Raw genomic sequence first — 24,658 nt, forward strand, 5'->3', positions numbered from 1 at the left:
TCATCACTTTTTGGGAAGCTATGTGATGTTTCTAGTTTTACAAAGGAAATAAAGGACAAATTGTCCAAAATAAATGAGGATCTAAAGGCTAGTGCTTAATAGCTGCAACTTGACCCCGGTTCAAGCTTTAAACACTTCAAGAAAATAAGTTTCTTGTCAGAAATGCAAGCAAAATTGCTAAGGGAAGAAGCAAGGATCAAATCTACATTGATTGACATACAAAACATGATCCTTCCCAACATGGATGCATTACAAAAACATATTGCATATTCAAAAACTCTAATCCATGACAATAACTTCTTTATTGTGGACCACATGATAGATTTGTCAGCAGAAGTACAAATTGCACTTTATACATGTAAGGTCCTGCAGGAAAATTGGGACAAAACTTTGGCAATCATTCTTAAGGCACATTCTAAATTTTTGTCTCATTTTGGTGTTTCTATGTAAATAAAATAGAATAAAGCTTTGGCATTACTATCAAAAAGGGGGAGAAAAGTTATATTGGAGAAAACCATATGTTATGGGGGAGTAAGACATATACATAGAGAGACACATAGTATGAAGAGAAATATGCTATGGGGAAGAACTTACAATAAGTAAGACATGTTGTATATAGTAGGAAGATGTATAGTATACTATATATACCTTACAAAATCAATTTTGAAAAATCTCAAAAATAGTATACTCTACTGAATATGGTGATGGATATAAGGTATTTAGTTTTGGCTGATAAGTGTTTTTGTGTCTAATGCCAAAGGGGGAGATTTTTGACATATTAGTCAAGTTTCTTATTAGTGACACACACTTATTCAAATTGTTTATGATTATCAAGCTCAATGTACAGTTCATAGTGTTTGCCATGTATTTTAGTTGTCACCAAGTTCTATAGTTACTACCAAGTCCTTTGGACACATCCTAGTGGTTAGCAAGTAGATTCAGTTAATGCGAAGACCAGCAATGTAAGCTGTACATTTCAGTTGATGTCGAGTTTATCAGTGGTTACTGAGTAGTGCAGTGTTCACTGAGTTTGTAGTGTATGTGATGAGAGTCCAGTGTTAACTAAGCTTTCTAGTGTTAACCAAGAGACTTAGTTTATACCAAGCTTGAGGTGAGAATGTTTACCAAGTCATATAGTGTAAATCAAGAGACTCAGTTTATATGACAAGTTTCACAATGTCTACCAAGTTACCAGTGCAAGCCGAGTTCAGGACTACTTAGAAGTGATCAATATGGACCGAGCTTCTATGCCTACTGAGTGCATGATGATGCCAAGTATTGACAGTGGATGTCAAGTATGAAAACCTCACTGAGTCAGCCTTTAGAACCTGAATGTCTTCATGTGGGCCAACTTTGTAACATTTGTGGTAACTTGCATGATGGCCAACCTTGTAATTTATATAATTGGATTGATATACATGTAATGCATTGTATCATATCCAATGTATGATGTATGTATGTAATGTGTGGCAATATGAATGCGAATTATATCACGAAAAAACAAAAGGAGTGAATTGTAAAGGCCATAACAACATAAGGAGCAACAGAGACATATCTATCATAGAAAGGTGATCAGTACACAAAGGAATCTCATTCAACAAGCCAAGTTGCAAATCAGAGATCATCTACTACTTCATCCTAATAGGTGGATCGGCCAAATCCTTTCACAAGGTAGACCTAGCAGTCTTTTGTAAATCTCTTTATTGAGTGCATACTTGATTGTATGTTTGTAAATCCTTTCACAAGGTGGACCTAGCAGTCCTTATTACTCCTAACAAGGAAGATCATTAGAAGTGGTCAATGTAAGCTTTAACAGGCTAACTTTATACTACAATACTAAAGTTGTGGGTATCATCCCCACCCTAGTTTTACTTTCTATTTGGAAGGTTTCTAGTCACTAAATCTTCGTTTCTTAGTGTTACTAACACTTTCAATTTCTTATGCATGCAATTAGAACATAATTTATATAATGGATAAATGCTAATTGAATGATTGTATTAAAGGTTGAAATTGTTGAAATTTTTGGAAGTTACTGATTCACCCCTCCCATCTCAGTAACTTAGCTAAGTCTTGAATATTCCCAACAGATATTGGCTACTCTATAGTCCTTTTGAGTAGAGCCATGGGCGTCCCTACAACCATTCATCTAGAAACATGGATGGTACACTTCATAGAGACCATTAGAATGGGAAAGATGTCGATTGATTAGGCCACGATTATGAGTGACAATCTGAATGAGCATCTTATTTCAACAAAGAATGACCCCCACTTCTATATGACCTCTTATATTGTGTATCTACTAGTAGCAAGACCATAGATTACCTAGGGTTGGTTAGGAAGGGAAGCATGCAGGATGCAAATGGCTAGTCATACATAGTCTATACCCAACTTGTGAAGAAGAATCTCCCCTTCAAGAGTGTTGAATATAGGCTGGTCAAAGATGGATTCAAATTTTCCATCTTTTGGTTTATAGGAGGAGACTATGCTAAGAGAATGTTGGTAGAATTAGCAACACAAATAACATAGATTGGAGCTTATTTCATCTAGTTTAACACATTTTCTTATATTTGTGTAGTGGGTACTCTCTTATGCCCAAAGAAGCTCTCTAGGTATTCATCAGATAGAACATTACTGTTAGAAATAACAAAGCAATTGGCCTCTACCTATGATAGGTTGAGGAAATAACACAAGAAGACATGGGTCTGGCCAATCACCATTGGGGATTTTGAGGTCAGATAGAAGCAAGACATTGCTACTTTTGACTCAGAATGGGACTAATACCCCTTGGAGTATTATCAATCACTACACTCATACTTTGATAATATCGAGATAGTAAGACATCTAGTAGGGAATACATTTATACCTTATACGGTGGTAGAGGATCATTAGATGAATTGTGTAAATGATTATGAGGTCTGGATCAAGGACTACTTTAAAATGAGTCTACAACTTGCCAAAAGGGTGCTTAACCTAGATATACCCCTCAAAGCATGAAACAAGGGTGCCCCTAAGGTGTTGGATCCCTTATACAAAAGGGATAAGATATACGAGTGGCCCATCATGAGTGCATAAACTAGATGAGAAGAGAATGATGATATTCATCATAGGGCTCAACATGTTATTGAGTTAACAAGGGAATGGGTTTGGAAAAGAAATTGTTTAGACCCAGTTCCTCAAGCCCCTAGCCTACAGGCCATGACTCGACCCACGAAGGGCAAAGAAATAAAAGACACAGTTCCTATCTACCCTGCGGACTCACCAGTAAGGCCAGAAATGGTGCATCACCATGAACGAGAAGTAGAGTACTTTAAAAAAAAAAAGGGTAAAGAGAAAGAAGAGAAGGAGGGTCACTCAAATGAGAGACCAACAAGAGCATGCCCAAGTAGAGCTAACCACACAAGAAGCTCAAATAGAGTAAGAAGAGGGTCAACCCACAGAACAAGGGGTGTTGATAGGAAGACCCTATAGCTATGGCAGAGACCTCCCCATCAATCCCTAAAAAAGATCAAACTGAGATGATGGTGATAGGTGAGAAGAAAAGGAAGTTGGAGGAAAAATACACTCTATCACCTCAGGTTCTAGAAACAATCCCCAAGGTACAAGACGAGGAAGAGGGGGAGCAAATTGAATATATTCCACTTAACAAGAGAACTCACATAGCAAGGTTATAGAAAAAGAAATGAGGATTTTGATCCAAACACCACCTTTTATCCCCCAAGAGCCTATCCATGTAGAGGCCTCGAAAAAAAAAAGAGAAATGGGTTACAGAGATGGAGGGTAAAGGAACTAATGTCTTTAATATTTTGGACTTCGATTTCATGCCAATGGGAATCAAAATGGTAGGGGAGAAGATACGGGATACCCCTCAGAATGGGCCATTGGGAGAAGATTGGGAATGATTGCCACCTTTACCATAAGGGCCTCTTAGTATACATCCTTCATAATCACAAGACCTTTTGTCTATGCTTCCTTTGTCAGAACAAGAAATAATTTCCCTACCTCCTCTAATAGTAGAGCCTAAAAGTCAGAGCTTAGAGGAAGGGGAGTATGTCTAGTCACATACTAACAAAATATTAGAAGCATATATTGTGGAGGAAGGGGAACAAGTTTTTCTTAGAATAGACATAAGGTCTTCAACTCACATAGATACAAAATCTCACTCTATAGTCCTCCCTCACCATGAAAAAACTCCAGAATCAAGTGATAAAGGGAAAGGACCAACATCATAACCTACATATTTTGTGATATATATGTCACCTATGGGAACAACTCCAACATGGTTGAAGAAGGAAGTTTTAATTTGATAGAGAAACGTGTGTAGATTACTAAAGAAGAGGGTATGACATAATTAATAAAAGTGGTCAGAGAGCTTGAATCACCCAAGGGTGATGCCAAGCCATTAGCTTTCATCATGGAGAAACAAAATGAAGATCTTTTGGCAAACATTGCCAGCTTGCCTCCTCATGATGATACTGAAGAATTGACTCTGGAAAACTATCATATGAGAGAGATAGTGTTGGGTAAGCCCACAATGGATACATCTAAGGTTTTAATCATCACAAGCCTTAAGAAAGTATGCTCATACCTAGATAAAGGTGAGTCAAAGATCTTTGTTTTGAGAAAGAAGAATGATCTACTCAGGGGATACTTAAATGAGATAGTGGGTCCAATAGATCCTGATCATCCAGAGATTTCTCTAGGGGCTACTTTGGAGAGAAAAGAGACTAGACAAGTCTCAAGAGAAACTAATTCATTTTTGGATGCTTGCAAAAGGTGGCATCACAGTTTTGAAGATAGAGGAGTACATATTATAGAAGGTAATTTGAACCTTCTACATAGTATTTAGGATAATGCCAACAAATTGGTTACAATTATAAACCAATATTTTTGGGCTAATGGATGAAGTGCGTACCTTGGCTAATGATCTGTAAGTGCTAAAAGTTATAAAAGGGCAGAGGTACCAAATGTTGATGGAAATACATACTACTAGAGAGTTGGATAAGGTAGATGATTGGATTGAGAAGGTGTCAGTGGGTACTAAAGTTATGGAAGGATTATATGAAGATGTCCAAGAAATAAAGAATAAAGATTTAGGTAATTTTTGGAAGCAGATAAGTTTGTGTGTTTTAGTATAATTCTTTCATGAGGAAGCTGGAAACTGGTGTGTGAAGTAGTTGAGAGATAGACAATTTGGGTATTGTCAAAACACCAACTAATTGTGTAATTCGAGAATTACTTATTTTGCCATTCCTTCCTTTCTTAATATTGTCATAGATGATTATGGATGTTTCCATTCATTGCATTCTAGGTTAGAATAGATTGCATATTGTGAGTTAGTCCCCCTTTCTATTGCCTAAGTTGTTTAAAGTGTTGAGAAACTTGGTATTTGCATCTTATACTCTTTGGTTAAGAGCATACCCCCAAAACCTAAAAAACACATTCATTGCATATCTTTCACTCAAAGGGAGCTATAGCTTTCAATTCAGGGGTCCTCGATAGATTACTGCATTGACCCATTCTATTGTTAACTTCTTTTTCCTCTACGAACCATCGGGCAAGTTAATAGTCAAGGTATAAACCAAAAATATAAGGAAGAAAAACTACTAACCAACACTTGGTCATCACTGGATAACTTGGTCAATACTAATTTTTCTTCTCAGTACACTTTTTGGTACTCGATCATTACTAAAGCTTGGTTGACATTGTATTTGCTCGACTTATACTGTCACTCAGTCAACACTAGCATCACTCGAATTCTTCTTCAAGTTCTTTAATCTTATATTCTTTTGCTCGATTAGGCCTATGCATTTGGTCTTCCTTTGATCATTTCATCTAGGCTTCAATAAAATTGTCTTCTCCACTTAGTGTTATAATTATACAACACATTATCTTGTCAAAGTCTAATTGATCAAGTGTTGATTATAGTTTTACATAACTCAACCTTTCCTCTAGGTCTTCTTGTTATCTTCTCTTTGCAAATCCTCTTCATCAATCATCTAGATATGCCCCTCTACTCAGGTAGCAACTATCTCACTAGTAAGGTTTGACATCAATGACAACATAACAATTGTTCCAATTGTAGCTTCCAATAGATCCAACTTCATAAGACCATAACTTGAGAACCATTGATCTAATTGGCTATTATAACCCCATTCTAGAATCAACATCTTCTAATCTACATGGCCTAAGTTGTGCAAATTCTAGTCGGCCTCATTTTGGAGCCCATCTAGAGCCTCGAAGGCCTTCAAAATTGATTCTAAAGTTTTTCTACCAAATTACACACCAAAAATTCATAATAACTTCTCAAATACTTATGATATGACACTGAGCCTCAACTAGTAGGTTGATATATCCAAGATGAACTTCCACCTCTAAAATTATGGCATTTTGAGCTCGTATGACTAACTTACTAAGTAGAAAGCTTCCACAAACAATAACTCTGTAGTGAGACAAACCTTATTCAAGAAACATAAAGGAAATATTTTTTGGGTGATGCAAGATTGCTCTTACACCTAGGATGCTCCTACATCAGTTGGTTTATGGGGAAAATGATAAAAGTTGTCTCATGAAATGCAAGTTTCCATCCATTTTTTTAGCCTCCATGTTCATTCCATCTCCAAATTTTCATAACTCCACATTTCCTAAATATGTTATCAGACTTTAAAACCCTAATAACACATTTACACAAGTTAAAAGTGATGATTTTTTATCAAATTCTAAATCATAATTTTGGAGGAAAAAATTTTAAACATGAAATTTCCTTCCCACATGCTCCGAAGCTACATCTACTTGCATTCATAACTATTCAAGCCACAATCCATATTTTAACCATGTGCAATCTACTTGGAAAAACCCAATTTTGACCATTTTTCATCCAAAAAGGAAGTTGTTCATATCTTTTCTAGCCTATCTAAGTGTTTAAAAAGTATCTAAATCATACCTAGAACCCTTCTTATCCATGGATATACAATTATTGGCTAAATATTGAAACCCTCAGGGATTCAATCCCATTTGAAGATGTTTTCACTCTTTGGAATTTTTCATGTTGTAGTGAATTCTTCAAGTCAAGATATGTTAGAAGAATCTTCACCTTCCAAAAGTAAAGATAAAATGAAGTCTCATATGCCAAGGAATTGGATCATACCACATCATCCAAAGTTTCATCCTCATATGATGGAATTTTTGATATGGAGGTTGGTCATACATGTATGTCATAATTTCTTCAAAGAATAAAGACATTCTATCAAGAAGAAAAGCTTTGAATCAAAAGAAGCAATATTCATTTGGTCTTCACTTTCCCAATGGTTTCCCTAGAGCCTGAGTTCCTAAGGAAATGTGTCAAGCACTTTGATTCAAAAACAAAATCAGTTGAGGATGTTCATGGGAAACTTATTCTGGGTTTACATCTAGACATCATTTAGAAGTTTTTCAAAATGCCAAAAATTCCAAAATGCGCAAATGTGACCAAGGAAAACTAACAACAAGTATGGAATGAGAAGAAGCTTTATTACATCAAGTTTTCAAATCACCTGTAGTGATTCATCAAAGAGAATCACGAGGCTATCAAAAGATGTAACACAACAGTTATCAAAGTGAATACAATGACTAAAAATATAGGAACTCTTGATCCTGTGATCATCCATAATTACATCACCAAATTCAAATCCTTTGTTGATAATCTACAAGATTGATTCATTAAGATTCAATAGTTTCAACATTTTCATCATTTTTCTTTAGTTTGTTTTCAACTCTTTTCTTGTAGTTTAGAAGAGGTGTTGTGTGTTATTGATTTGCATGCAATCAAATTTTGTGTGCCTTCAACAATGTCATTGAATATGTCTTCTTTCCTTTTTGACTAGTCCAAGTGGTTGAGTTTCTCCCACCTTTTTCTCCTCTTTTTTCTCAGTTCCTTGCCTATATAAGGGAGTGCCTTCCATTGTAAATATGATATTTTTGTATTCAACCAAACTCCATAGAATTGGTGCAAATATTATTGTGATTTATTTGTGCAAGTTTCAAGAGAAGTAAATAGAAGAAGCAATTTACTTCAAGATGTGTTTGGACATGGTTGTGGTGATGTAAATTGTAAATTTTGTTGATGATTTGTATTTCTTTCTTAAATTCATGCAGTCTTGTTTGTATTAAGAGCCTCTATAGAATTAGTTACTTTCAATCTTTGTGTTGGAATAACTTAGAGATTTAGAATTGAGAAATAATTTTTTATGGAAGTATTTGTGCTTCATTTGCAATGGTGAAATTATAGTTATAAATTATCTCATTGTGGAAGTTTTTGTGTTCCATTTGTGGAAAGTCATATTTGAAGGATTGTGTAGGAGTTTATGAGCCCCTATTCATCCTTATAGCTTAGAAATTAGAAATAGATCTAAGGTAGTATCCTTACAATCAATTTGTGAGTTGATTTGAGTTTATTGGTATCACTATTCTAGTTTGGATAGAACTGTAGTTAGACTTTCGTTTTTCCCATTACCAGTTTAATGAGTATCTAAATTCTTTCCTTAAAAAAGAGGAAAGAATATTGGTAAAATCCCTAATTAGTTTCTCTCAAATTCTTTCTTACCTTGAATTGATCCAAGAGCGGTGAGAAGGGGGATCATTCCCATTAAGGTCTGTGAGAATTTCTCTCACATAATGTAAGTGAAACTACTATTTTGTGACAAAAATTTGAAATATCCACCCAACATGGATAGTGAGAGATAATTTTCAACTAGATCAAAAGGGATATGGGGCAAGTAAAATGTCCAAAGTTGAAAATGTTGACAAAGTCAATTCTATTGGAAAGTTGTTTCCCTGTAAAGAGTTATGCATATTGTAAATATACACAAAGCTAGTGTATTTGATATAGGATAAAAAAAAACAACCATAAAACCTACCAAGCATATGATAAATCATTTATTAAAGGGAAAATCACTTCCTATATAATGAAAATCAATAGACTTACAAAATCAAAAACAAAAAAGGGCACTTAACTAGGTTAGTCTAGGTTAGTGGGAACTAAGACATATGGAGATTGAGAAGTTTGTTGGATGTCACCCAAAAACAAAATTGGAAATATGGGCATTCTATAGGTCTATTATGATTTTAAACTTTGTTTCTAGAATCCTATGAGAAAAAAACTTGGGTATTATTTTCTAGATTATGGCACAGTATTTTAATAGAATTATTTTTCCAACAAATAAATAACCATTATTAAGACATATGATACATGTATGAAACATTATATTCTTACTATTTAGGTGCTAAATTAGTGATAGTTCTTGAGGAAGTGTGGAAGTTGAGCGAAGTTGGAAATTTGGATTTGACAAGAAACATAGGAAAGAGTCATTATTTTGTCCAAATCTATTTTTTATACTTTAACTTGGTTTCCAAGGAATGCTTAGAGCTATTGGAGTTATGAATTATAATGTGGAATAAAGTTGGAGCTACTAGTATTGGCAAGACTTGGGATGAAGTAGGTATGTTAGGCAACTATATTTAATATGATGAATCTTATGCCATAATTAGGAGTTTTACCATATTAAATTATAAGGACCTCACTTGTTTTTAAGGATTATTTTATGCCCACATTAGTGTGTTTCCTATGGTAAGACCTCATATAGCACTTGATAGATATCTAAATTAAAATATGGATCCTCTATCCTTTTAATCTTGTTTAGAATCAAGGTTAGCCCTTATTACTCAGTGAGCTCCTTTACTATTCTGCCAATCCCCTAATTTATTCCATCACCTAGGCCCTATATCCTTATTTGTCGCCTCTAGGACATGTCCCAACCTCAAAATGAGTTGTAAATGTATATTTCACATATAACCTATTTCCTAGCACCTTGGCCAAATCTTGGCTCATCATTCAGGGTGTAAAATGCCAATGACATTGCATCCTTGAGGATTGTGGCCCAAAGTTTCCTTAGAGATTGATGGTGGGGCTTTGGTGGAAAATATAGTTTTGTGGCCAACTTGTTTGAATTTTAATCCTTAAAGGCTATGAGATGTATATAAAAACTCCATCTCTACTCATTTTGGGACCCATCAACCATTTTTAGATTTCCATTATCATGATCAAACTATAAAGTGAAGAGGAGAGAATCAAGTTCAAATGACATCAAATTATAAAGTCCAAGAAATTTCAAGATCCTTCAAGGATTCTTCTCAATCATTCAAGGTGTTTGCTTTTATAGATTTAGCTCCTTTTCCTATTGAATGCAAAGAAAATGATTTTTTACTAAATCAAGGAAGAAGATCCACATTCACATGCTTATAGTCAAGTCTTCTCTCTCTTCTCCTTGATAAAACATTGTGGTGAATTAAAACTACAAAACCCATGAGGTTTTCTCTTTCACTATTTCCTTTTATGTTTTTGTGTTTATTTAAGTCATTTCATCAACATACTCGATCACATTCAAAGAAGCATTTTCATTGCCAATTTATGATATACTTGATTTTCTAGATCTAGAATCTACTACATTGAAAAACATTTTCCTTTGTTTCATTTAGTTTCAAGGTTGATTCCTAAACATGGGTTTGAATGAGGCGAATTCATCTATCTAAAATTCTTCTTCATTTTTCTATGTGCATGAATAGGTTATATAGATATCAAACATAATTTGAAAAGATTGGGAGATGTTGGAGAAACCATGAAAATATGAGGCTTAAACCTAGGGTATTGAATGGGTTTAGAGATTTGCACTTGGGTATATAATGACATTGGTAATTAAAACCCTTCATCTCTAGTTCACATTTGGAAGGGAGCCGAGTTTCAATCTTTAGGTTTCAAATTAATATTCATAGGTACTTTTGGGATCTTGTCTTTCTGATATTCAGATTGAAATAACATATCTTCTATTTTGAGTTTAGTTGCATATAAATATTTCTTAATCAACATTCTTACCTCTATATCATTTTCCATTTTAATTTTACATATTAAACGAAGGATCATTGTCCCATTCAAAACTTGAATCTCCTCTTAAGCCTAATGGGACTTCTTCCTTTTGAATGTACAATTTTTGAAAGGAGAAGTGATTTACCTCTTTGCATTACTTCCCTTTTCCCAATGTAAATTTTGGAGAACCTAACTCTTCTAAAATATTTTTGATTTTGTTTCTAGATCTATTTTACAAGCATTATGTTAATTACTATTTACTCATGGAATCTATTAAGTTAAATTGGTGTATAATAATATATGTTGTTACATTTTTCCTTACTTCTCTTTATCAATCAAATAGAGTGAATTCTAATTTATTGTATTTCATTATGTATATCTTCCTTCATCATGTTATTTCATAAGACATTATGTTGTTAAAGTTTTTCTCCCTAACATGGTATATTGTAATATTTTTATTGATATTTCATATGGATTTATCATTCAATTTTTACAAAGTGCAAGGAATATGTTAATTACATAAGGGTATTTGTGAATGAACCTAAAGATAATATTGCTATAAATATTCCTAATCCAATTCCTCTAGTTAGCAGTGATCACGATGACAGAGTTCTAGCTCCTAATGATCCATCCTAGTATTACCTAGATACTCTCCTTCTCATCCCACTCTTAAGGAAGATAGTTTATGTAATTATTTTGATGATCTTAAACAATCTTATTATTAACAAGGCATTATTGATTATCCCTATGTTATCCATTTTCTTGATGGTTTATCTACAATAATTTAAAGTAGACAAGAAGATATTGATAAGACTTTTGCTTTTTCACCTAAAGATGATAAGAACGGTGATAAGAATCTCACTATAGATGATATCTCTCCTCTTATTCCTCTTTATAACATTAATTCTCATAAAACTCAAGATGAATCTCTTTTACCTTCTACATTTAAATCCAATCATAATGTAGGATATGACAATATTTCTCGACAAGGTTATAATGAATTAAGTCTTGACAATAATGAACAAGGTATCAAGATTCCTATGTATCCTCCAACATGAGTCACTAGGCATGATCTCAATTTTACAGCTCAATATAATACTTTTCCTTATTTTAATCATTCTTCATCACAACACAAATCTCCTCTTAATTTTTTTTACCAACACCATCTAGTGTTACACATCCTTTTGATGTTTGCCTCACTTTAGCTAAGAGAATCTTATAGAGAATTGAATATGATCCTAAAATTTTATTTCCTTATAGACATTTTCAAGCAATTTGAGACCTACTTATAGCGAACTTCTATGCCTTTTTATCACAACAATAAACAATTTTTTTTCAATTGTAATGAATTTTGATGATTCACAAAAGATTTGGTAAACACATCTTTTCTTTCTTTAACTAAAGAACTTGCAATATTTCTTGATATCAAAGATATACCTTAGCATCTCTTTTCTCCTATAATGTTATTCTCCATTATAGACATTTTGTAGCTGACATCATTGGGGGCTCTTTGCTTTGCATAATGTTCATTTAATGGAAATAAATTTGATTAAATAAATATAAAAATAACTATAAATTTAAGGGCAAATATTAATAAAAGTTGATATTAGTGCACAAAGGACAATTTTAGGTGTCTACACCTATATGATGCAGGAGCATCCTGGGTGTAAGAGCAATCTTGCATCACCCAAAAATATTTTATTTTCAGCCCTTTCTATTTTAATAAGGACTAGTACACAAGGTGGTTACTATTTATGGGAACTTGCTAATTTTAGTGAGTTTGTCATATGAGCTTGGAATGTTCTCATTTTCTATAGGAAGGTTCATTTTAGAGTTATAAGCCTACCATAAAAATCTCACTGCTCAAGTTTAAGTATCAGAGAAGTTATTGCAGATTTTCAGTGGAAAAATTTGTAGAAAAATCTTTAGGCTCACTGTTGGAGGCCTTAGAATGCCTAGATGAGGTTTGAAAACCTGACGAAAGGGCGTTAGCACAGTTCCAAGGCTGTAGATTAGGAGTTGGCATTTTTGAAAAGTGGTTATAATAGCCAATCAAAGCAACGATTTGAGAGTTTAGACCTTCCAAAGTTGGGCTACCTGAAATATCTAAAATAATTGTCAAAGATGTATTTGGCCAAATCTATATGTATTGTTAGGGTCTGTCAGCCCTAGGTATTAAGTTTCAATGTTTAGAACCTTCCTGGGCGGCATAAAATTGCCTATTTAAGAAAGGCCTGAACATTGTCTAGGACACCTTTGGGAGTAGTTCACAGCTTAATCTTGTAGATTACTATAATGAAGGTGCCCATGTGGGTTAGCATATTGTACTTGAAAATTTTGTAATTCTGCATTTGCAGTGACATAAGAAGTCCATACTTTGTTCTATCATTTGCTATTGTTTCTTTGTTTCTATTATGAATTTATGGTTTTAAGTGTAGCACCCTTCATCAATAAGGGTCTCCAATGTACACTTTTTTATTACTTTGTTTTATTGCATCACAGTAGAGTAACATTATTTTTCAATGTCTATCTCTTATGTGCTTTCATGTAGTGCCTTGATCTTGGATAGCTATGGTCTTCAACCAATATTGCATGGTATAGAGTGTTCTATACCAAACTCTAACCCCATGTCCCCACATGACCATTTAAGTGAAATTTCTACTTTGAAGAACCCAAAGTGTTTTCATGTAAATTTTTAGTCAAGGAAAAATGATAAATTAGAATCTTTCCATGCTTTAGTGTAGCAATTGGTTCTTATAAACTAAAAAAAAGCTTTGAAAAAAAGGGGGCTAAAAATAAGTAACAAAAACTTATTGAGAAAAGTGACACACACCTTCACTATTTTTTTCATCTCTTTTACATTTGCCTTGATATTTATTTGTAAGAAATATGACTAAAAACTGGATTTAAAAATAAAATTAAAGGGGATTGCTTAAACTAACAATATTAGCACCCAAGGGGCTACCAACTCCACAAATTGTTTCATAATAAGTTGAGCAACTACTACAAGCAAAATTAAGCAACATGGGGACTTGCCCCAACACTCTCGAGGATTATGTGAAAATATTCATATTTTGCTTGAAGAAATATCAACAAAATAAACTCTCCCATGAATACCTCTAGTTGGTATTTATAGGAGTAATTGAGAAATTCATGGAAACACTAAACTTAATAGGGGGTGAATCTATGAGGTATCATTTGAAGACATATATTAACTTTATAGGAACTATTCTAGGTCAACTTTGTTACTATATTCTTTACTTTTAGTAAGTCACCTAGTGATGTTTCTAGATTAGTTGAGCCTAACTCTCTTCTTTCTTAAATCGAGGATATTATTAGTCACCTTGCCACAAATTAGATACTTTGCATATAAAGAAGAACTTGGAGGAGGCTAATGTAACCCTCATAGATTATTGTTGCCATTGTACACAAAAGAAGGTCAAATGTGTAAAGATTGCTGCTAGGTATGAAGAAAATTAGACAAGACTAAAGTTCCATACCTTGGAGGATGAAGAATGAAACACCTTTACATTACTCAATGTGTACCATGGCAACAAAAAAAAGGGATGCCAACAAGCCTCTTGTCTTATAACATTTTATTCATTTAAGTCAATTCAAATGTTGCGAACTAGAATTATCCACCTTCAAACTTAATGCTTAATCAATCACAAAAAGGTAGTTTATCACATAGTTGGATGCCACAATAAGATGCATGACCACAACAATCCAAACTGTCCAATTCTCTACTATAACCAACAATAGGAATCCCCTCAAAATCGATGGTCATGTAGTTATCACAAGGAAACCAAAAATGCCAACACTAGGTAGTATGCCTTACCTAAAACAATATCAAATTTTCACCCAACAACTAGCGTTAATGCAAAAACCATGCCTACTCCTACACAACTAAGAGCACCTCGATTGTATGTTAAACTTAGACCCAACCCTATCAATGAGCATATTCCAAAGCTTATTTTAAGGAGGCCACCCAATATTCAACCTCCACGATTAAAATTAGTTATATCCACCTTCGCTCATGAAAGACTTTCATTTGTCCAACACTTCCACAAATCCAATAAATACTTGATGATTAGGCACTCATAGATGTCACTAATTATGTCTAGTTTGAATAGATCCAACAATATGTTAATTTCATAAACAAGGAACCCCATTTTTAAGAGAGATTGGATACAAAAAAATAACATCGTCAATTTGAAGTTGACCTTATAAGATGATTGAAGAAAATTAACATAAATATTCACCTCATGCAAGCTATAAAAGATGTATTAATTATATCAAGAGTATTGAAGAATTGTGTCTCAAATACATACAAAGATAGATTTCTAAATTGTCCAAATTATGTTTAATATTTATACTATGAATCTAAAAATTATTTTAATACAAATGCAAAAATAATTTTAATTTTTTAAATATTCATTTATAATACTTATATTTAAATTATTCATTATTATTTTAGAGAATGATCATTTCTATCATTTTTTTTGCTTAGTATAATTTCTATCATTATTAATAAATTACTTTACAATAATTAAATTATTTATTTTTAAACATAAATAAATAATATATACGATTCATAAAATTAATAAAATATATTTTAAAAAAGTAATTATATAAATTCAAGATTTTTTTTTTGGAATTTAATTGTGTCTAAATTTTTAGCATCAATATTTCACAGTGATCCAAAACGTTGATGCTAAAAATTAAGACACAATCAAATTTGAGAATTTTTTTTTGTATTTCTAATAGATGGTAGAAATCAAATGACATTAATTATATAAATTTTCAACTAATTTTTTTTTCAATAATTCATAATTTTTATTTATTTAAATGAACAAACCGTCATAAAATTTTCATACATGCACCATCAAATTCCAAGCGTTACCTAACAATGACGGGTTCTTAAATAGATAAAACCCAACGACATAGCGCATTCCACATTTTAGGCTGAAACCTGTTGAAGTGAGTAAAAATCCGCACAAGGAGCTCACAATCAAATAAGAAAACAACAGTTGCTAAATTTATACATATATCATTTTGTTAAAAAAGCTTATCTAGAATTATTTGCGACAGCGGGAGTGGATAAACCTTTCAAAACATCTGAACTCTTGAGCTCTTCTAGTCTGCATATCGTTTCACAGGTCTGGTAGAGTCCTGTGAATATCCAAGATGATGCTGGGAGCCTCATCATTGAGGTGTATTTCCCAGCCTTTTCTCCCTCCCCATCCTCGCCGTCGCCAACTCTCTTCAACTTCTTCAACTAACTGGCGCCTCATTTCCAGATTTCGAAGCAACGTTCACCCAATTGTGTGCAAGGATGAAGGCAAGGTCGCAACAGATAGCGATGCCTCAGCAGCTAAAAGAAGTTCAAAGATTCTGCTAAACACTGTCAATGCGAACACCGTGGAAGGGGCTGATAATAAGGCAGAGCAACCATTTCTTCAACCTGTTTCAGTTAGCATTCCTGTGGGAGATAGACATGTAATCGCCTATTCTTTGGCGCTTTTTTTTTAAAGTAATTTTAATTTCTTTTGTTTTGTTGGGTTTCCATACGAAATTGTGATGTTATATGTTCTAATTTGTTGTGTGAGAGTTTTTGACAAAATTGTTGGTTACCCATTTTGTGCTGCTTTTGTTGTGTAAAAGTTTTCACAAAATTGTCACATCCTTTTTGTTTCTTGTGAGTCAATATGGGATAGCATGTAGTAGGGCTATATGATGAGATTAGGGACAAGAATGGACGAGTAAGGTTTTGAAAAGTGTCCGTTATACCGAACAGTGTATGTGACCATTGAACATTAGTCTGGACTTAACATGAATGTTGTACATAATAATGGTTGCGATAGTAAGCTTGGGATATTTTCATGTCTTTCTTCAGGTGGGATCTTCTACTATTGAATCTTATTCAGAAACTTATGCGGTTCAAATAAGATACTCAATGTGGCAAGACGTGAAATATAATAGATAGGTTTTGGTATGTTTTATTTGGCATTCGTTAGTTTTTGAAAAGTTCTCTCCAATCTCCCTTTGAGAGTTTTTCAGTAAAGCTTTTTCTTTCTTCCTGACTATGACTTTGGTTGACGCTTCGGCTTTTACTTCGTTCTTGGAAAGGGCCCTGATTCGGAAACCGTGCGACCAGATTTTCATCAAATGTTTCTCTTAATCTTCTTCTTTGTTCTCCTTGTTGTACAATCCTTAAAGATCTTGGTATTGATCGCCTTGTGGTCTCTTCTTGCTGTATTGGGATTGGGCATGACACACAATTTTGTCTAGATTTCTTTCGAGGCAACGGCACCAAATGTTTATTTCTATATTTGATAAATTAAATATATGAAGCAACAATAAAGACGGCACTGTATACCGGCTAGAGGGGTAAAATGTCTTTATTCAGTCGTGAAATTAATGTAGAGAAGAAGGCTAGAGATGGTCAGCCGAAGATTACAATTGATCCGTTTACATCACACTACTTTCCTTGATATTACACAACATATTTAAAGGAACCATTCGTTGCCAAGAAGAACACAATTGCCAACTAGCCGATGCTAATAACTGCTGGAGAATGAGTCAACTTAATACAGACAATTCATACATTGTGGTATAAGCAATATCGTCAAACATAACGTAGAGATTGAATGTTGACTACATGAACCTAAAAGTCCACGCAATAAATAAAGAAAAAGCCAAAATTGGAACAATTATTGTTTTGTGTGAGTAGGCTTGTGGGTGACCCAAATGCTTCTGCATCAGACATGTTGGTTAAGTGAAAGATGTCCCATGAGCTTGAGGCTTGTGAACATTTTGAAAACCTTGGAATTGAGATTCCATGCTTGTTCTTGATCCCCTGTGTTTCCCTGTTTGCTTCCTTCTTCCTTTCTATTAGACATTCACCTTTTGTCTTCTTAACCATTGGTAATCTGTCACCATGTCTATCGCATCTCATTCTTCTCCCAAATCTAAATCTTTCTGCACTGTCATGCTTGATTGATCCTTATAGGAAGTGTGCAAATCTGCCCTGTTGATAATCAGTGAAATATCAATTTTCTTGGGGGGCTCTATATTGTAGTCTTCTATTGTAGACTGCTTCAAAACTTTAAATGGTCCCGACATTTTCTTTTCTTTTTTTTATGAGAAAATACTAACTTTCCAACTTGCAAAGCATGTTGCATTTAAGCTTAGAGATTCTTCTTAGAAATATTAGAAATATTTGGAGAATTTCCCTAGATATCTCAGTATACTTCAAAATGACGATTTTAATCCTAGATTCAGTTTTGTTCCACATTTGCACTATTTTGATGTTTTATATTCTTCATTATTATTTAGTAGTACAATGTGTTATATTATGCTAATTTATGACCATGAAATGCTTGGTAAAAGGTAAAACTTTGTAATGTAGGGCACTATATGTCCACAATAGAAATCTTTTTTGAAATTAATTTTTGTTAGGAACATTTTTCAGTATCCTTTAATCTCATTTTTTTCTCTCTGTAAGGTGAGAGTTTGAATATCTGTAGTGTGCACTTAAATTGCAGATACTTGTGGAGACAGGTGTAATTGGAAGACAAGCTAGTGGGTCTGTTAAAGTAACAGATGGAGAGACTGTAAGTGAAAATTTTCTTTTCCGACACTGAGCACTCTGTGCAGCTAAAAGTCCATTCAAGAAGATGATTTTACATCTCAAATATCTCTTTCAACTTTGGTGGGCATGCTTTATTTTCGTAATCCATTAATATCAAATACACAATTATGGCAAGATGCAGCTTCAGGAATATCTGAAAAAGAAATTTCCACACAATTGTATGTTAACAGTTGTTCTTAAACCAATTTGAAGAATATCAAAATACATTATTGAAGTTCTGTATCTCCTACAAGAAAATGAAAGGTTTTTGAGGACTTTTATATAGCATTTAGTTTTATATCTTTCATCCATTTTATTCTTTTTAAATTTTTGAACACCTTGATTGAAATCTAATTGTTTTATTAATACTGAAGGAAGTAAATGTAAGCAAGTGCTGTTAATATACAACAACTACAATAAGTAGAATTTCAAACATAACATGCAAATGATGAAAGAAAACTTGTATGAATTGAAGAAGGATCATGCACTAGATTAATTGCAGATCAAATACAGAACAAAGCCATAGTTGTTGAAATGATTGAATCGGGATGCAATTGGATATATTTTACGTTTATTTGCATTGGCTTATAAAGCCATATGTTTCCCATGCAAACTAACTTATTCACAGGAATAACTCCCAAGAAAACTAACAACTTTAATTATTTATTATATTTATTTTAACCTAATGCTAATCTAATTAATGAAATATGCCAACATTCCCTTACAACATTAATTTGAAGAAGAGTAGAAGATTGCAAGGGTTTTGAACCCTACTCTTCTATATACTTTGATGAAGCATCTTCATCAATCCTCGCTCGCTCAAGAAACACCGAACTCACTGCATTAGTGGATCTCTTGATTATATAACCTGAAACCATCTCTACCAAAAACAATGAAAGATGCATTGAAAGATGAAGACTGCATGAAAGCTATGGAAGAAGAGTTGGAATATAATGAAAAGAACAAGATCTGGACATTAGTGCCCAGACTGGTGGATAAGAATGTGATCTGTACCACGTGGATTCTCAGAAATAAGATGAATGAGATTGGTGAATGAAACAAGGCAAGATTGGTGCGCAAAGAATATGCACAAGGGGAAGGCCCGGACTAGAGAAAAACATTTGCACCTGTGGCCAGACTTGGAGGAGTAAAGATATTACTTGCATATGCTGCTTATAAAGGATTCAAGGTATATCAAATGGATATTAAGTCAGCATTTCTTAATGGTGTAAGAAGAGGTATAAATTGAACAAGCTGAATGATTTGCTAACTTAGAAGGTAAGAACATGGTGTGTAAATTACAAAAAACTTTGTATAGATTGAAGCAGGCACCAAGGGCTTGATATGAAAGGAAAGGCTGCTTTCATATTTGATCGAGATTGGTTTCATTAGAACAAGTGATAATAGTATTGTGTATCTGATGACTGAGAAAGATGATAGGCTATTGATTACATAAATATTTGTAGATGATGTCATTTTTGGAGGAACAGATGAGTTGAGCATTGCATTTGTAGATGAGATAAAGAGGAGTTTGAGGCATCTATAATTGGAGAGGTCAAGTTCCTCATTGGATTACAAGTATCCCAACTCAAAGACGTTATCTACATAAGCTAGACTAAGTATGTGTGAGAGATCTTAAAGATTTTTGGGTTAGAGGACTCAAGACCGATTGGTACCCCTATGGTAATCGGTTGCAAACTATCAAAGCAAGATGGTTTTAAAGAGGTGGATGAGGGATTATACAGGTCCATGATCAGTAAACTACAATATGTGGTATACAACAGATCGGATATAGCATAGGCAGTTGGATTAGTGTCTAGATTCTCTTCTAATCCTAAGGAATCTCACCGAGTTGTAGTAAAGAGAATTTTCGCATATCCCAAGGGGACTAAAGATAATTATCTCTGGTATGTACATAAAGGTGAATTCACTTTGAATGTGTTTATTGATGCTGATTGGGTAGGTAAGGTTGATGATCAGAAGAGCACAAGTGGTGTTGCATTCTTTTTTGGTGATAGGCTTGTATCCTAGACAAGCAAGAAGCAGAATTGTGTGTGTCAATTAATAGCTGAAGTTGAGTATGTTGCTACTGCAATTAATTGCACATAGGTAGTTTAGATCAAGCAGATTCTGGAAGGAATTCAGCAGAAGGTACTTGAACTAGTGGTTATCTATTGTGACAATACAAATGCCATTAACATTTCAAAGAATCAGGTGATGCACTCTAAGACCAGGCATATAGCCACCAAATGCCATTTTCTTAGAGAGTATGTTCAGGAAAAGGAAGTGAGGTTGGAGTATGTCCCAACTAAGGAGCATGTAGCAAATATATTCACAAAGCCATTGCCTAAGGATACATTTGAGTATCTAAGAGGTAGCATATAGCTATCAAATACCATGTTCTTAGAGAGCAGGTTTAGGAAAAGGAAATGAGGTTGGATTATGTGCCAAGGAGCATGTAGCAGATATATTCACAAAGCCATTGCCTAAGGATACATTTGAGTATCTAAGAGGTAGCTTAGGGGTCATTCCCCTACCTGAATTAAACTAGAAGAAGATATAGTTACATCAATTCGAATGTGTTTTTGAGTATCTTCGTGTTTGAAATTTGATGTTCGAGGGCTACTCCTTAGGGGGAGTTGTAACATATTCTAGTTAGTCAGGTTCAACAGTGCAGATATCAGGTATGTTTGGCACCTTTGGCATTGTTGTCAAAGGAGGAGAATTGCATTGATAAATAGAGGGGGATAATGTGTATGATGAAGTATAGAGGAGAGAACTTTAGTGAAATGGGGAGTAATTGCAGAACTGGTGAAAGACAAAAGTGCTGTTTGATGTTGAGTAGGTTTGTACACAAAGTATCACTTTGGCAGAAAGGAAAAGAGCATAGAGAGTGCTTCCATCAATGCCAAAGGGTGAGATTATTAGCAGAACTAATGTTGTGATGGTAGGTGATGTTTGGTGTTGTCTGGACACATATTTGATTGCATGCTGATTGGTTATTGTTTTCTCATTGATGTTAACTATTGACCTAATGTTCCTAGCATGTTGCCAAGCATAAACATGATGAACAAGGTGTTACGGTGAGTTTTAGTGGTAACAATCCTTACAAGCAAATTGGGGATGTCTCTGAAGGCCTATGGTATGACTGTTATTGTTGAAGTGATCTTATGAGAAAGTTATGATTGGATGAATGTTTATAGTGCAATTGCTAACAAGCAGTGACAAGTGATAAGTGATTTGATTGCTTTGTCAAATCTACAATGAGTTAAGTGGAGCGATCACAGGAGAAAGTAAACAACACTACGCTAATGATATGGTTAGGATCACAACCTGTTAGTGTGATTGATGTGAAGGATAGGTGATTGACGACCAGAGACAGAGCTATTAAATAGATTGGAGTGTTTTGTGTTCTTGAGCAATCCAGTTAATAAATTGGTGATTGGTGATTTGTGTTGAGGTTGCGATGGATTTAGTTGAGTCAGTTACAATCTGGTGATGTGTCTTCATTATCATAGGTGATGATTTGGCATCACATTGTTCGATGATAGCGCATGGAAAAGATTCTAGAGGAAGTGTGTGTTTGGTCAAAACATGTTTGACCTCTTGACATAAAATTCTATGTAAATCACTATATTGGTTGGCGCGGTCTTGGAAATGTGTTTCTTATTTTGAAATTTGTCTTCTAGTGCATTGGATGAGTGGGATATTTAAAATTCATATTTATTTCAAATTTAGGGCTTGATTAAGGTGGTGGACTTAAAAGTTCAATATATACTGGTTGAAGTAGAATAGTTTTTGATTGTTGTTGATTGTGGTTGGACAAGTGTGGTTGAAGAGTGCAAGTTGTGACTAAGCCAAGGTAGAATTGAGTATGTTGTGAAGAGTGTTTGAGCTTTGGCGGATCTGATCAAGTAGAGGTAGTGCCTATTCTACATATCATTCTCTCTGTTGTTCCCTACTTATTGTAGCAACGAAATCTCTTAACAAGGTGGATTCTAGCAGGTCCGATATTGTAAATCCCTTAACAAGATGGCACTTAAAGTAGTGTTCTAAGTCATCTATCAAGATTACTCCTAACAGGGCTAGCTGTAATCCCTTAATTGGGCCTAATAGTGTCTTTGTAAATTCCTAACAGGGTTAAGCTCCTCATAGGACATACTTTAGAAGAGTGCACAATTTGTGGGCTCTTAATTTTACCATAATGAATAGACATGTCCCATGAAGGGACAAATGGGACATGTCTCTCTCTCTCTTTGCTTCATTCCCAAATATAAATGCAAGAGAGATTGCTGCATTTGGAACACACATAATATACAAGCAGTGTTATTACATTTGCAACAATCCTCAATCTTAACATGGTATCAAAGCCTAGTTAAAATTATCTACAAATATGCACTGTTTGTTTCTTGAAACAACATTACCATTGCTAGCACTAGCAGAAGAAATTAGATGATGATAATGTGTGGGTGAACAAAGGCTGTCTAGGTTGAATCCTATAAATAGAGCTAGAGTTACATTGGTGAACAGATTGTTTTAGTTGAATCCTGTAGATTGACCGAGTCAAAGTTGATCGTATTTGACTCTTGTGGTCACATTACACCATCTATGTCTCTAAGTTTGTTTTCCAACCAGTCATATCTGCAAGTGCCTCCAATTGTGTTGGAGTGAATATGCTTGGGAGCGAATGTGAGTATGTATATTGGAAAACATATAGTGGCATACCATGGATGGATTTAGAAAAATTGACAGACATGTTTTGCTACTATTGATAATCTCAATGCATGTTTGAACCTTTATTGGAACAAAGGACTGGACTATAGCTTGGAAGAAGAATAATACTCAAATAAGAAAGAAGCAGATTGCAAGGATGTTAATGAGCATCTTGGGATAAGTATTGTTGGTTATTACCTCTTGAATACTAATTTTATTTGCATATTGTAGTCAATCTCTTAACTATATCCATATATGTAATATAAGAGTCATTTGCTTTATTATGCTCATTTCTTTTCCTTGATCCCAAAGGACGATTCTTTGCAAAGAAGAACAGAAAAAAGTTTGCCATACTTGAATATGATGCAAAATCGTTCGACAATATAAGAGTGGGAAATTCACATTATGGGGGGGCGGGGGGGATTATAAACAATGTTCCATTCCCACTTCAACCATCTTTAGAGGGGAGATGTTCCATTCATGTGCAGATAAGTATTTCTTATCTTTGTGTATTACATTTATCTACACACTGTATTCCCTCTCTTAATTATATTTCTATACGTACTATAAAAAGCCACTTACCTTGATCTTTTCCTTTGTCTCTGAGGTAGTTCTTGCAAGATTAGAAGGTTGGAACTTGTGCACATGCTACCAAATATTGTACTGAACTCAATCTTATAACTCATTAGTCATCTGATTATCATGCTAGATAGAGTGAAGCTCTTGAAGTGATTATCTTTGATGATTGAGATTACGAGTATCCTTCTATATCAAGAGCGAGCATGACAATTCATTAGAGGCAACCTTGGACAATGAGAGGGAGCAAATAGAGGATATGAGGGAGTTTGACTTCTAATACTTAATTAGAGACAACTTTGAATGAGGAGCTCAAAACTGGATATCACATTCAAAGGGATTTTTTGACACTTTATTAGAAGTAACCTTGACAAGGAGGTCAAAAGGTTGGTGTTTCTTCGTGAAAAAGAAGTTCCAAGTGCAATCCCTCATTATACATTCTTCTCTATGAGAGATAAGCTTGAGGTGAAAACCTTATTCTTTGATATGGTTCACGGTGGATGTCATGACAACACCACATTACAATATCTGAGACCACATGATAATATCTGAGGTGGCTTCATGTAAATGCCTTTACCTCCTGCTATTGGCATTGGATTTGTCTGAGCTTTGAGCGACCAGTTTTAATTGTGTTGCGGCATGCATTTACTGGAAATCTGTATTTCCTGTGCCATCAGCGTTGAGCAATCTGGAATGTTATTGGTACATCTGTTGCTGCAATTCATCTAGCTGGGTGGACTTTTCTGTGGCATTTGACCCCAGCATTTGGTGTTACCAGAACACCTATCGGGCTGTGTATTTTGCTTTGAAATTGGGCAAGCTGAAGCTGCTGTTGGGTGCCA

At 34.3% G+C, this 24,658-nt stretch overlaps 1 protein-coding gene across 1 annotated transcript in view; it reads left to right on the forward strand.

Annotated features, from left to right (window-relative positions):
* The first annotated feature begins 15,799 nt into the window (after nt 1–15,799).
* LOC149569630 (putative polyribonucleotide nucleotidyltransferase 1, chloroplastic) overlaps nt 15,800–24,658 on the forward strand; it is a 316,486-nt gene continuing 307,627 nt past the window's right edge. The window contains exons 1-2 of the mRNA XM_089822341.1: nt 15,800–16,393; nt 18,442–18,510. Coding sequence (XP_089678467.1) covers nt 16,082–16,393; nt 18,442–18,510 — 381 coding nt within the window. The 5' untranslated portion in view covers nt 15,800–16,081. The remainder of the gene's footprint in view (nt 16,394–18,441; nt 18,511–24,658) is intronic.

This window comes from Cupressus sempervirens, chromosome 3 (assembly GCF_028749045.1).
Source record: "Cupressus sempervirens isolate cs-2001-9-10 chromosome 3, ASM2874904v1, whole genome shotgun sequence".
In the NCBI taxonomy this organism is placed as follows: domain Eukaryota; kingdom Viridiplantae; phylum Streptophyta; class Pinopsida; order Cupressales; family Cupressaceae; genus Cupressus; species Cupressus sempervirens.